This window comes from Chaetura pelagica, unplaced genomic scaffold (assembly GCF_000747805.2).
Source record: "Chaetura pelagica isolate M959 unplaced genomic scaffold, ChaPel_1.0 scaffold109, whole genome shotgun sequence".
Classification (NCBI taxonomy): Eukaryota; Metazoa; Chordata; class Aves; order Apodiformes; family Apodidae; genus Chaetura; species Chaetura pelagica.
Window position 1 is genome coordinate 13,464,154 of NW_009970725.1, and position 13,916 is coordinate 13,478,069.

The 13,916-nt window shown below is 41.1% G+C and overlaps 1 protein-coding gene across 1 annotated transcript in view; it reads right to left on the minus strand.

Annotated features, from left to right (window-relative positions):
• Positions 1 to 7,202: 7,202 nt before the first annotated feature.
• Positions 7,203 to 13,916, minus strand: part of PPP4R1 (protein phosphatase 4, regulatory subunit 1) — a 49,619-nt gene continuing 42,905 nt past the window's right edge. The window contains exons 14-19 of the mRNA XM_010006932.1: positions 13,457 to 13,618; positions 12,887 to 12,987; positions 11,310 to 11,430; positions 11,076 to 11,210; positions 9,932 to 10,073; positions 7,203 to 8,230 (exon numbers count right to left, since the gene is read on the minus strand). Coding sequence (XP_010005234.1) covers positions 8,067 to 8,230; positions 9,932 to 10,073; positions 11,076 to 11,210; positions 11,310 to 11,430; positions 12,887 to 12,987; positions 13,457 to 13,618 — 825 coding nt within the window. The 3' untranslated portion in view covers positions 7,203 to 8,066. The remainder of the gene's footprint in view (positions 8,231 to 9,931; positions 10,074 to 11,075; positions 11,211 to 11,309; positions 11,431 to 12,886; positions 12,988 to 13,456; positions 13,619 to 13,916) is intronic.

The window sequence follows — 13,916 nt, forward strand, 5'->3', positions numbered from 1 at the left end:
GGTTGGCTGAGAAGTTGGGAGACTGCCAGGTATCATGTTGACCTAACATGCCCTTAAGCTTCATTTTTGTTCTAAGATGTACTGAATAAATGTAAAAACATGAGATGTTATTTATGTCCCTGTATGATGAAAATCTTCATCAAGAGCTGTTCATGTCCTTTAGTGATGTAGGTAACCCACTTGCTCATTTGTAGCTCACCTTCATCATACCTGTTTAAGACAGGCTGTGTTCACACTGCTGCCATATAGCCAAGAGCTTTTTCTTCAGCCATTTCAAATGTTCCAGTCCCTTGGAGAAAGCCACTGATGAATGCTTTAGGCAGGGATGGGGATGGGTTATATCACTTAAGACACATCTGCCTGACCAAGCAATATCAGATTTCCCCTCTGCAGAAATGCAAGTCACACGTGCTTTCCAAGTAGAGTGAAGAAAGATGGCAGGGGGAGGCACTGGGGGTTCAGCAATAGCCTCGTTTTTTTAAAAAAAAACAACCCAAACCAACAAAACACCCGCCACCTGGGACTTGCTTTTGGTTTAGCTGTTTTACTGCTTCTACCCCTCAGAAGCCTCCAGCCACCCTGGCACTTCAGGGCCACTTAATGTTTCAGGCAGATACACTCACAAGCCTCATCCATCAGTTCCTTTATTGACAGCAAACTCCACAGTGTGCAGATAGCCTAGCTTATTTTTTAATCTGGATATTTATTTTCAGCACCTGTTGGACGTGGTTGTGTTCTTTATCGATTGCACTGTTGTGAATCATTGGCCATTATTTGATTTTGTACAAATAATGCTTTGATATGTTATAGAAAACAGCATAGTATTTTTTTAAAATTTGGAAAAAAGTTTATAAACAGAAAATGTGGTCAGATGACAAATGTAAACTAAAGCATTCTCCCTTGCCTTCGTTACATACATTTTATATTTGCTGGCAATATTTAAACCTTTTTTGTTTGTTTAATTCACACTAATTCCTATTGAATTGTTGTGGATTTTTCTAATGTTCTTCAGACAAATCTCTTAATATCAGTTAACTTTTATTTTGTTAGGATTGTATTTATCAAGCAAATAAATTCAACAGCCATTTGAAAATAGTTTCTAATTTATTTACGTCATAATGTAGATCATCTTTGGTAGCCACCTGCAGGTGAGAAGTGTATATGAAGAATGAATGCAGGCTCTCTAAAGAGCTTAATGTAACCAAATGAAACATGTAGGACGAGGGGTAATGGCTTTAAACGGAAAGAGGGGAGATTTAGGTTAGACATCAGGAAGAAATTCTTCACCATGAGGGTAGTGAGGCACTGGAATAGGTTGCCCAGGGAGGTTGTGGAAGCCCAGTCCCTGGAGGTGTTCAAGGCCAGGCTGGAGGAGGCTTCATACAGCCTGGTCTAGAGTGAGCTGTCCCTGCTCATAGCAGGGAGGTTGGAATCCGATGACCTTCAAGGTCCCTTCCAACCTTGACCATTCTATGATTCTAAGTTAAAACTTTGTTTCTATCACTACCAGCTATCTCAGCTGCGAAGGTAAAACCCATCCTCTTTATTCATATCATTACATCCAACACACAAGCACTGTTCTTTCTGCTGCAGCACACTTCAAGTGTGTTGTCACTGAAGTCTGAAATGGCAGTGGAATTGCTGCTCCTGCAGTAACACAACTGTAACCAAAAACTTAGTTTCAAAACACCTGAAAGCTATTTCTTTGAAATTTTCCTTCATGTTCTTTCAAATTATACGTCCAATAATAACCACAGTTACTGATACAACTCCTGCAGTTAGAATCATGAGTCTGAGTCAATGCTGGCCAAATCAAACAAACATGGAGTGCACTGAGGCCTGACACCCCCATGGAGGCCCCAGGGGCAGGCAGCTCAGGCAGCCACCACCTCAGCCTTGGGCAAAAAAAATCCCTTGCAAGAGCAGCTGGAGAGGCCTCAGCTTCTTGCCCTGCCACTGCCCAGAGGCAGCAGCTTCTCCTGGCCCAACAACCACAAAAGGGTCTGGCAGCCCCCCAAGTCCAGTAGCAGCCATGTCACCCCAACAGCAGCACTTGAAGTGCTTGTGGTGGAAAGAAACCACACTAGCAGTAGTGATTTCAAAGCCTGCCTGCAGCAGCTGCAAATAATTAGCCAGTTGCAAATGAAAAGCCAAAACTAATCTCAAAGGGGAGAGGAATCACAATGCAATAATATTAGTGTATCAGTTTATAAACTGCCTTATCAGCCCCCAGGGCCCTACAGTGCAATCTGAGCATATGGCCACCCACGGTACCAGCAACCCCTGCACAGCAGCCACCTTTGTGAAGTCCATGTGTATCTTGAATCACCTGTTACTTAAAGCAAAATGGACAAAATAAGACCCTTTTCAACAATGCACACCTTGTATGTGCTGAGTGCAGCAGCTGAACCTCTGTGTCAGACCCCTTGGACAAAATACCAATGACTTACCTTCACTGAAAATGGTGCACCATTAATCCCCATCTGAACTGCAAAACACCAGCATTCACAGTACAGTGATGGCTCAGGGCAGTGAGAGCAGCCCTTGCATGCACCAAGACCTGCCCTGGCCCTACCCTCCCACTGAAGGAGAGCCCTAACAGCAGCTCACAGCCTTTGCTGCAAGCTCTGCTAACTCTATCTGAGAGGGAGTCCTGTGGGGAATGGAGGAGGGCAAACATCAGGAAAAAGGCCAAGATAAAAGGTTGACGCATCCTAAAACTTCTAATGCTGTTCCTCAAGCCATCTGGTCTAGTGGCAGGGGGTTTGGAACTAGATGATCTTTGAGGTCCCTTCCAACACAAACCCTTCTGTGATTCTATGCTTTTGACTTGTCAGCTGACTCCTCCCTAGATACTCTTAGATGCTCTTCCACATGTCCCCATCAGGGCTGCTGCATCCTCCAGAGGAATGCAGTGAGGCCACTGGAGGGAAACCAACCCCCTGCAAACTGGGACTTGTCAGCATGGACCTTTCCCTTCCCAAACCTCTCTTGTCTGCTGGGCTCCCCAGTTCAGGAGAGGAACCACAGCACTGACCCCTTGCCCACAGCCTAACGCTCTCCTCCAGAGGGGGAAGGGAGCTGGCAGCACAGCCTTGCTTAGCAGATGACTGGGGATGTCAACAGCTTAAGCATTTTGATTTGACAGATGGGGATACTGCACCTGAGATTTCTGCATCAAAGAACACCATTTGCCCACAAGGAAGACATCTGCCTGGATTCCTGATCAGCGCCTGTTGCTGCACCCTCCCTCACACAGAACTTCACCCCAGTCCTGTGAGCCACTGCCTGCTTCATCATGGTGCAGGGCCTTGAGGCAGACAGGGATAGAACATCTCTGCTGGCAGTGCTGCTTTGAGGAAACAACATTGCCAGGCACAAAAATCCAGAAGGGGATGGGAAAAAAAAAAGAAAAACAAAACACAAAACCCCTCAACCAAGAGACCAGAAGAAACAACTGTGAAATAAAGGACCAGTAAGAGAAATGGCCCAGCCCCCATTTGAGCTTTTGTTGCTGCCACTTTACTCAAACAAGTTGATATGTGTTCTCACACAGGACACCAGGACTGGCTAAAAAATAACTGAAATTTATTTTCATGTTCCAACAGTGACTCTCTACTCTTCAGCATTCTTGTTAAAAAAACATGCAGTGTGCTCAGTACCTTCGCTTTTTACAGTTAGGATTCAAAACCACCTGCAGGTGATCCTTTTACAACACTTCCCATACAGAAACACTGCTACACCTCTGCAGATTTTGAGCAGACCATGACCAGAGGGCTGTAAGAAGTTTAAACATCTGTTTAATTGTTGCTAAGTCACAGTGAATTTTAAATCTGCTAGATGTAGTCCATACTCTATAGCAACTGATACCAAAACCAATCCCATTGCCTTGGGCTCTTTATTTTTCTGATGTAAGTAAAAAGTAAAGTAAAAGTTAAGTAAAACTAAAAGACAGAGTTGGAAAGCACCAGGGATGTAGGAGGGTGCAGCTGCGAGGTAAAGATCATGGATATTTTAAATGTTTCCTGTCATAGTCTTACATTTTTAAAGCAGTTTATTAGTATGTTCTAACTACATATAAAGATTAATTACTTTAAATGTACTTTCGATGCTGTCTGAATGTCAGCACAGATAGGAAGATGAGCCCTTCCCATCAGTATCAGAAGAACAGACATGAAAGAAGAAGTGGAATAATGGTCTATCTGCCTGTTTCAGACTCCTCTTCCCATCCTAACAAGACAGAGACGTCCCCAGGCTGAAATCAGGTCAGAAAACATGAGCTCTGTGCCCAAGATTCCACACCAAAGAACAAGGGAACAAAAGGAGACCTTGTCAATGGGAAGGAACCCAGCCAAAGCACAAGAGCATGCCAGAGCCACAGACAGACTTCACCCTTCTCCCCTCTCTGCCCATCCGCTACCAATTCCAATCAGCCATCTCGGAACCCCAGTCTCTGGCAGGGCAGAGAAAAGGGGGCGAGCACTAACAAGTACATAACAACAGAGGAGGCACCATCCATTGACCCAACATGAAAGCCATCATGGCCAGACCTAAGCCTGCACAGCAGGGCTGCCAAGCCCATGCAAACATTCATTTCAGCTGGGCTGAATTTAGCCTGCTGTTCTGCAGGCCTAATAGATACAGGGTCTTGTCCACAGGGCCAGGAATTTGTGCAACACCTATCTGTAACATTTCAAAAAGCAAACTGAATTCTAAGCCTTAATCACGTCTTGCTTAAAAACAAACCAACCTCTAGAGGTTTCCAGACATACGACAGTTTTATTGGCATGAAATCTGCATGAAAGTGTGGTGAGGAAACAGCCCTATCAAATCCTGACAGGTCTCTGGGGAGGAACAACCAAAGACAGAGAAACCGCTGTGAAGAACAGCACCAGAAAGGCAGGCAGTGCTGTAACCAGGACATGGGAAAAAAGGGATTTCCCATGAAGGAGTTCTAAGATGAGGAAGCCAAGAGATTAAATGGAAAACATCAAAAATTGCTCATGAAGGACTGATTTGGTATTCTACCAAAAAGGCAGGGGTAGAGCTGATACTGCTCTTAGGAAACCATGGATCAACAGATGATGATTCAGGAGCCACCTCACTTTCTGCTCAAGAAATCCTGACCAAAAGATAAATTAATTGAGATATAAAACTGGAGTCTTTCTTCAGAGAAGACACACACAAGGGAATTCACCAGGATCTTTGGCAGTGTTCCCAGACACTGCCCCACAGAAAAAGTAGCTCCTTTTTTCACCACTCAGAACTGAGATGCACATTTCACCAAACCCCGTATCCTTAGAGACAAGTTGAAGCTTGAATTACTGACACCGCTAGCATTGCTGGCATGAGAAAAATCTCCATCAGCGTTAAGCAAGAGACCACATCCCTTAGGCTGCAGATGCTCTTGGGCAATGCTAAGAATAAAGTAAGTCTTTCCTTCCCTTTCACTTCTTGGGAATCGCCAAATGAAGCAGAAAAGAGACTGGCAGATCCACGATGTGTCAGGAGAAGAAAAAAAAAAGGAAAGGGTCCTCTTCCCTGAAGATGATCTTTATTTGTTACATGCCGGGGAATTTCAGCCCTCTGCAACTTTAAACACTCAGTCTTGCTTTGGAAAAGCTTCAAACTCTCCCTCAAATTCACAGGCCTGTACCCCACTATTGAAGAAATACAGAGCAGAAAAAAATAAAGCAACCAGAAGATCTGTCTCATTTTTCAACTTACAGGTGTCTTACCTTTAACTAATAGAAAATACCTAAAGGGATAAGAGATAATGCTTCATTTTACTGGCCTAATGGAACAGTACATTAGTACAGGAAGGAATTGTGTTGGGACATTCATTCAGGACTCCAAACACTAGGATTTAAGTCCCAGTACTCCTCCAGTGAATACTGCACTCCATTCACAGCTGGAACATGATCTGAAGCTTCCTCTGATCTGAAAAAAAGCTGATCCCATCCACCTCAGGGGTCACACACTTGACCCAACTAAAACACAACTGTCATTACACTAAGGCTAAAACCAAAATGATTTATGTACCCTGAACAAAATGCAGAAATTGACTGGACTTCAATGTGTATTTATACAACAGGAATCATATGGCCTGGGAGAAAACTCAAATTCTGCTTGAAAAGCTCACTGCTTTCTGACAAGCTGCTGTCACCCAGACACAATGCTGTTACACTGCCTAGTCCTCTAAGAACTTGCATGTGATTTCTGAACAATTATCAGAGAATATGAGGAACAAAAAACTTCATGAGAATATTATTTATACAACAGGAACTTCTGCCCTGGGCATATAATTGCCTTCTCCAATTTTGAACTGATTTTGGAAAGGGAAAAGGAAAAATCTTTTTAAAAAACCCCAAAACCAAAACATCTCCCCCAGAATAATAAAAAACAACCAACCAAATAACCCTCAGCAAACAAGCAAAAAAACCCAAAAAGCCCCACCAAAACCCCAAACCACCAAGCTTCAAGGCAGAGATGGCTCTGTATCTTAATCACCTCTACAAGGCCATGCTCAGGAGTAGAAAAGCAGGCCTTTGGGAAGTAAACAGCAACTTTCTAATTACTAGAGAAAAAAGTGCAGAAAAATCAGTTTTCCCAAGAAAATGGAGCAAAAAAGGCACCTGCCTGAGGCTGAACTTCCAGGGTACCAGGTGCCTGACTGATAACTGAAAATGTTCTGCTAAAATACATCAAAGATAAGCTGCTATAGCCACTTCTTCCTAGTCAGGAAAATAAGCTTCACATACTTCAGGTGCAGCAGGCTGGAGAATAGGTGATTTAAGCAAGTTGCCCCTGGAAGACACAGAAGATAATGTATCAGCCATTTTAAATGAGAGGACATGAAAGCAGCTAATGGACTGAAGGTAGATAAAGGGCAGTCTGAGCTCACAGTTTCCTGTAAAGCTGGACCAAGGTGGATATTCAGACTCTCTTCAGCAAAGATACCATTTCACACCAGAGTGACAGGTTCCCAAGCACAACAGGGATGCTTGAAAGAGAATCTAGCAAAACCTCAATTACACAGCCAAAGTACATCTCAAAATGCAAAATTCGTCACAATCATGAAACAAACTCCTTCCACCTGCAATAGCTGTCAAGTGTATAGAACCAGAAAAAAAAAGCGCCACTTAAATTTCAAACTTATTCATTTAATGTCTTAAAAGGTCACAAGATTGTTTTCAATCTTATTAATAAATTTTATTTGGACAAGTAGAGAACAACTTGTATCACAACAGCTTTAAACAACATGATTAAAGACTGCAGCACTCCAAGGAGGCTCACAGATATGTACAGTATATGAAGAAAAAAGTTGCACCTCTGAGCTGATCATGATCAAGTTAAAAATACCTGACTTAAAGTACATGTGCTAATAAATTTCCTTTAGGTCATGACCAGCATGAAAATAATTAGGACACAGGTACTCAGCAAAGTTTTCTACTAATGAGTACAGCAATATGCTGCATTTAAGGATTAAAATCAAATTCTAGTTTAGTGTTAGCACTGAGCCCTTAAGAGAAATCCAAATTTCTACTCTTCCCCATTTACAAACATGAAAGCTATTCCCACTTAAGGGTGTGCCCAGCTGCACACAGATTAAGTCCTTGAATGATAAAAACTTTTAGCGCTAATACTGGAGGTCTTACATCCCGGTATAAATGTGCCTTTCTGGCCATTTCATCTACCAGTTGCTACAGAAAATACTTGCTAAGTTAACTCCTCAGGAGAAACAATGCAGGTCTCTGGAAATCACATCCTTTTTACCATGAAAATGATCTGCCAATTCAAGTTTCATTTGTTCAGGAAGACAGAAGATTTAAGGCTTCGGTGGCAAAAATAATCCTCTGAGCAATGTTTTTCTACGGTTAAGCTGACACAGGTATGTTTACTTTTTCTTGACTTAAAATCCCTGGTTTAGATAATATCCACCTATTAAATCTGGCAAGAAATCTCTCCTTCCAAAGAGGCTGTCCTAAATCAACCATTTTAGAAGCATTTGAGGATAGTTTAATTTTTTTTTTTTTGTTTTTAATTATAGCAACATTCAGAACTTCTTAGTAAGTTGATGAAGCAGTGCTCATGGCATCATCTGCAATTCTGGTGCTGGCAGGGTGTATGCTTGCAAAGTATTTGACATCATTGTCATCATCCATTTGAAGAGCCATAATAGTCTGTTCCACAGCTTCTTGATGAGAGTTGGCAGAATTCAGAAAATATTCTGTAAAGACAAAAATGCACAAGACTTATTTGAGGAAAATATGGCAGATACTCCAATGCAAACCTCAGCATACTATCAGAAGGTTCAAGACTCTCATGAGACAGTGCACACGTGTAGTCAAACTGGAATATCTGAGCAGGCACACAATACAGTTCTGAATATACTTATGAATTCACATTTTAAAAAAATTAATAAAAAAATTCCATGTTCCAGAGCATAGTTTCTCCAACAGTTCTGGCAAGAGCAGAGAACTGATATGTGCCTTCAGCACTAACGTCATCACGACACACTCCATGACCAAAGAGGAACTAAAAAGCTGCATGAGACTCCAGGGTGTCTTATATTTGTGATGGAGGGATGGCCATGGCACTCCATTTCACTGGCAGGCTTACCAATTAATTATCAAACAATAAAAGATAACATCAAATAAGAGTGGAAGAAGTTCCAGAATCCATCAGAACTATTCCAACAGTCTTCATGAACTACACAAGTTGCATAGAAACAGTCTACAGACAGCTCAGAGGAAGGCAATTTAGATCTGAGGTTTAAAACATCTGAAAGTATTTTTTAAATCTGCCTTTCCTAATCTATCCACCATCCCTAATCACATATGCATCTTTGAGGTGAAGACTACCTGTATATATCATATATGCATCTTTGAGGTGAAGACTACCTGTATTATGAGCTTACATAGTGACAAAGCAGAATGGAGGTTTACCATCCTGGCAGGGAACATAAAAATAACAAGGACAACAAAAAAATGAATACCAATACCTATACGTTAACAGGAAGAACAGTTACAGCCCCTGCCACAGTTAACAGAGGATAAATTACTGCATATCAGCTAATCGATCCATCTTAACTGCCCACACGTGCTTCGTCAGTATCTCCAGCAGTGCAAGGCAGCTAGAAACAGCCTAGTTCTCACTGTGTTGGCATCCTTCGTATTGTCTAGTGTTTTCTTCACTCTTTCTATGCCAGCAACAGCAGACAGCGTAGGGTTTTGAGGAAGATGCTGACCAGAACTTGATGACGTATTTCAACTGTGGACACTCTGCTTGTTTATAAAATATCATATTTCTAATGCTATTTTCCTTTACAGGGCTTCGGAATCTCAGCACTGCTGACTCTGCTATGCATTGGGGATGCTTTCCTAAGCAAAGTCTGCAATATGAAAGTTGCATGTCTAATTTCCCTGAAGTGACTCCAGAGAAACTTTCTTCCCACTGTTACCATAAAAAACAAAACAGCAGCCGTCTCTTCTTCCCCAGTGAGAAAACAGATGGTGGATTTGTATGGAGGGATTTTTCATTTTTATCCTTATTACACCGAAGATGAACAGTTCTGGGTTTTTTTTTAAACCAAATAAAAGGCACTGCTCGACAACCTCACAGTTGCTAGCTCTTCATTCAAGACCGGATGATACTGCTAGAAACTAGCTCATTCAGGGAAAATGGTACCAAAATAACAGGATGGCATATAAGCAAGAACTCTTTTTTCCCCATTACCCAACAGTGGCTCTGATACTACAACAAGGTTCCTGGTTTTATGTCAGCTAAGGTAACATTCCACACCAAGGAGAATGTAAAAGCCAGAGCAACCCTCATCTGAAGTAATTCCTTCTTTCCTAGCTGACTATAGGAAAGTGGAGGGACAGAGAAATATGCAGTCAGCCCATTGGAATGCTTTCTGACCACTAACCTTTCTCTAAAAGAGTTTGCTTTAACGTTTTTGCAAGCAGGACTCGAACATTTGGAACCCTGTCAGATGCCAAATGTAATAAGTGTGGCAACAGATGCACAGCAAACTGGTCCATGGGCAGGCAGTCATCTTCACTGATAGTCTGGCAAGAAGACAGAAGTAGTTTCATTAGATTTCAGCACAGTGAGGACAGATGCCCAACACATAATCAGAGCTAACAGATCTTATTACCGTCATAACCGTCATAGTACAAATCCAGCAGGTAGTATCCACAAAGCTTTAAAATAAGGTACAATGCATTCTAGCACAAAGTCATAAACAATCAAGCAAGTTAGGGTTGAGGAAATTCAGGCTCAGTTAGAAGCCCACTTTATTAATACAAAGTCTGGCAACTTCCTTGTTTTCATTAATCACTGTATCACTTGAAAACAAAGAAAAGTAAAAGACATTCCCAAACCTTTTAAAGATTTATTTAGTCTTTTTTTTTAACTAGGTACTACTATATTAAGATGAGAATGGTCCAATTCAATAAACATCAGCTGTACCCAAACATGTTTCTCTATATAAGCTTAAAGCTCACATTTCTCCAAATACTGCAAAGAACTGTCTCCCTTGGGCAGCTGTCATGTTGGCTCCCAGTGTGCACCTCTGCTGCAGGCTCCAAATGTGACTATTTTCTTGGCACCTCAGATAGTTGCAACTCTTCTGCTTACTTTGTTGCAAATACATTGGTTTTGATCAAGCTGCACTAGCTGGCTGAGGAGGTATAGGCAACTCCTAGCACCTGGTTTCTACAGGCTCACCACACCAACTGGGAGACTGCTGCAGCATAGTACAAAAATCTGACATCGTGCTAAGTAACCGAGCAGCTTCCCAGCTTAGGGACTATTTAACTACGCATCTGTTTGATATTCAACATCCAGTTTGACAACCTGATGTTAATAAGCTAAGCTAAAGATGCATTCAGGTTCATCTACGGAGCAACACTGAAGAAAACAGCCATGAAACCTACTCCCTTGGAAACAACATTCTCAAATATTCACTAAAATAGTGTCAATAGACAGCGAAAGAGTTCCAGCTGCTCATCCCCTCTTCATTCCACCAACCTCCCAAAACCAAGATGATGTAAAAGAAAATATTTTACCTGGCAAATAAATACAAAAGTTTGCCGACCAGACCATTTGGGACATTTACAGAACTTTTCAACAAGTTCATTCATGAGGTCTACCACAAAAGTTGATGTTGAAGCCATATACAGCTTTTTTACCATTTCACTAACCTTGAAGAAATGAGAAAAAAAAAAAAAAAGTACAAAAATTACTTCTGACCACGAACTCTTGGAAGTTTGAAATTTGAAATTTAGTGAAGACTGCTTTACCAGCTTGTAAGAAATCCAGCGGACAGAAGACACCTTGTCTGCACAGAGGCTGAAAGCGATAGGTCGCAAGTAGTCATAGATGTCTCTGGCACTGTACAGATCTAGAAGCAAGATCAATTGCCTACAAGAACCGAACAGGGTATATTAAAATAAGAAGAAAGGTAGCTTTAACTGTGAATATGATCATTTATATGACAACACTTGCCAAATATGCAATGTGACCATAATATAGTTACTAAAAAGTAAAATGGCCTGGTTTTCAATGCCATCAGTTTGATTATGGGACACTTCGGAATTTTAAATTGCAGCTTACTCACAATAAAGGCAAAATGCTGCACAAGCTCCAAGTATGAAAAACTAGGGGAGAGGCAAGGGAATCAAAGTTGTATTTACAAGGCAGGGATCCTAACACCAGCTACAATTTCTAATTAGTTGATTAATACTTCATCAGGATTCAGACAGTGATATATGTCATGACATATGTACATGACATGTACAATGTATGTCAAAAGAAGTGGCATGACATGTTAGGAGCAGCTGATTGAACATCTCATTACCAGCAGTCACAGGTAAGTGATTTGTAGTTACTAAATCAAAACAACACTTAAATGTAGCAAAAACATAATCATCAGTTGTTAAAGTAGGTCTCTCAAAATTTAATTCAAAAGATACATTGTAATTAGTCATACTGTATGTTCTTCCATCACTCCTGCTAGAGAAGCCCTGATAGCAATGTCTCCTCATAAGGTAAGTGCTGCAGCCTTGATCAACTTGGTGGCCCCCTGGTGAATCTGTTCCAGTTTATCAGCATCTTGCCTGTACTGGTATAGGTACATCACTCCAGATGAGATCTAACAAGTTCTGACTAGGGGGAGGCTAATCTGTTCCCTCAGTATATCGACTGTGCCCAGGACTGTGCTGCCAGGACATACTGCTTGCTCCTGTTCAGATCACCATCCCCTGTGATGGTCTGATTTTCCAGCAGAGCTGCCCCCAGGACAGCTAGTCCCCAGTCTGTCTCACTGTCAGAGACTCTTCCTTCCCCACTTGGCATCTGTCCCTTGTTGAATTTCCTAAGTCCCTTCCTCCACTAGCTTCCCTGAGCAACTTGACCCTTCATAGCTGCCTCCTACAGAAACCCACCAATGAAAAAGCCTAAGTCTGCACAGATGAAGTCCAAAGTCACTATTCTGCTACTCACTTTACTCCCCTCATCTCTTCTCTTTCATGGTCATGAATTCAGTCTACTCATCAAATACAGCCACTTGAAGTAAAACTGCCAGAACACTTCCATTAACTTCAAGACCAACCAGATACAGTCTTCTTTTTTGGCAGTTTCTTTTTTTTATGGAAGAGTACTGTTTCCAACAAATGGTGATGGAAAAAGACATTCAAGTTCCAACTATTACATAAATGATATACAACTACTGTGGATTTTTAAGCAAGGGAGACATGTGAAGGAGGATAAGAACTACCCAGTAATTAAAAATTAAATTAAGAATGTCACTGTAAATCACCTATTCTGTGATTTTATAATATTCATTACAATAAAAACAAACATCCAGAAAACAACATACTCAGCCAGCTCAGCTCGGAAACGCCAGTTCCTGCTGTTATCAGTCACTAAGAATTCCTGAAGCTGATAAAGATACTCTCGTCTTTTGTCAAGATGAAGAAGCTGTAACAGTAAACAAACTTAAATAAACAACCAGCAGAAAGAACAAGAGCTTTAAAATACAACTAACAAAATGCTTCCTTTTATTAAAACAAAACAGACATTAGGAATAGTGTAGCTTTCCTGAGCTAAACTTCATCATACTTAAGTCTGCAAAATCACATGGGGCACTACTGAAAGCAAAATTTGATCTAAAGAAATTTGAGGAGGTACATAGAGAGTTTAGAGCCATCAAAAAAACCCCTTAATATCATCCACTAGCACCTATATATTGAATGAATATGCAGAAACCAGGCTCTTCACAGAGAAGAAAGTATCAGCAACACAGATCTCCTGCAAAATATACTCATTCAACAGACACCTGTAACTTTCCACAACGAGTGACACCAGTATTATGTTAAAAAGCAAGTGCACACAAAGAAATGAAGCAAAATATGCAATTGCACTTGACCAGAGTTGAACACAGACATACCTTCAGAAAGTCATGCAAGTGTTTAAGCACACCTATCCTGACTTCATCTAGATCTTTTAAAAAGCCATTGAAGACAGGAACTAAATCTCCAGCTGTAAGCTGGTCTCCAAGGATGACAGCAAGTTCATGTATGGAAAATGCTAGAGTCCGCCGAACCTTCCACTGGAAAATAAATTTTTAAATTAACTTTATTGATGTATCATCTGAAGTGCTCTATTTTAACTTGAGGGTTGGTATCCAAGCTGGACTCCTGTCAAGCTACAGTACTTAAAAATACATTCAGTGCTGTCTCATGTAACAATTGAAAACCAAATTGGAAATTTCAGGGGGGAAAGAAGGAAAGGGAGGACAAATGACAAGGTAACATTTCTTCCACCTGAATATCAAGGGACTAGGTATAATTTTCCAATTTTTTGGGAAAGAAAACAGTATTCCTGACATCAGTTCTCTTCCATACACT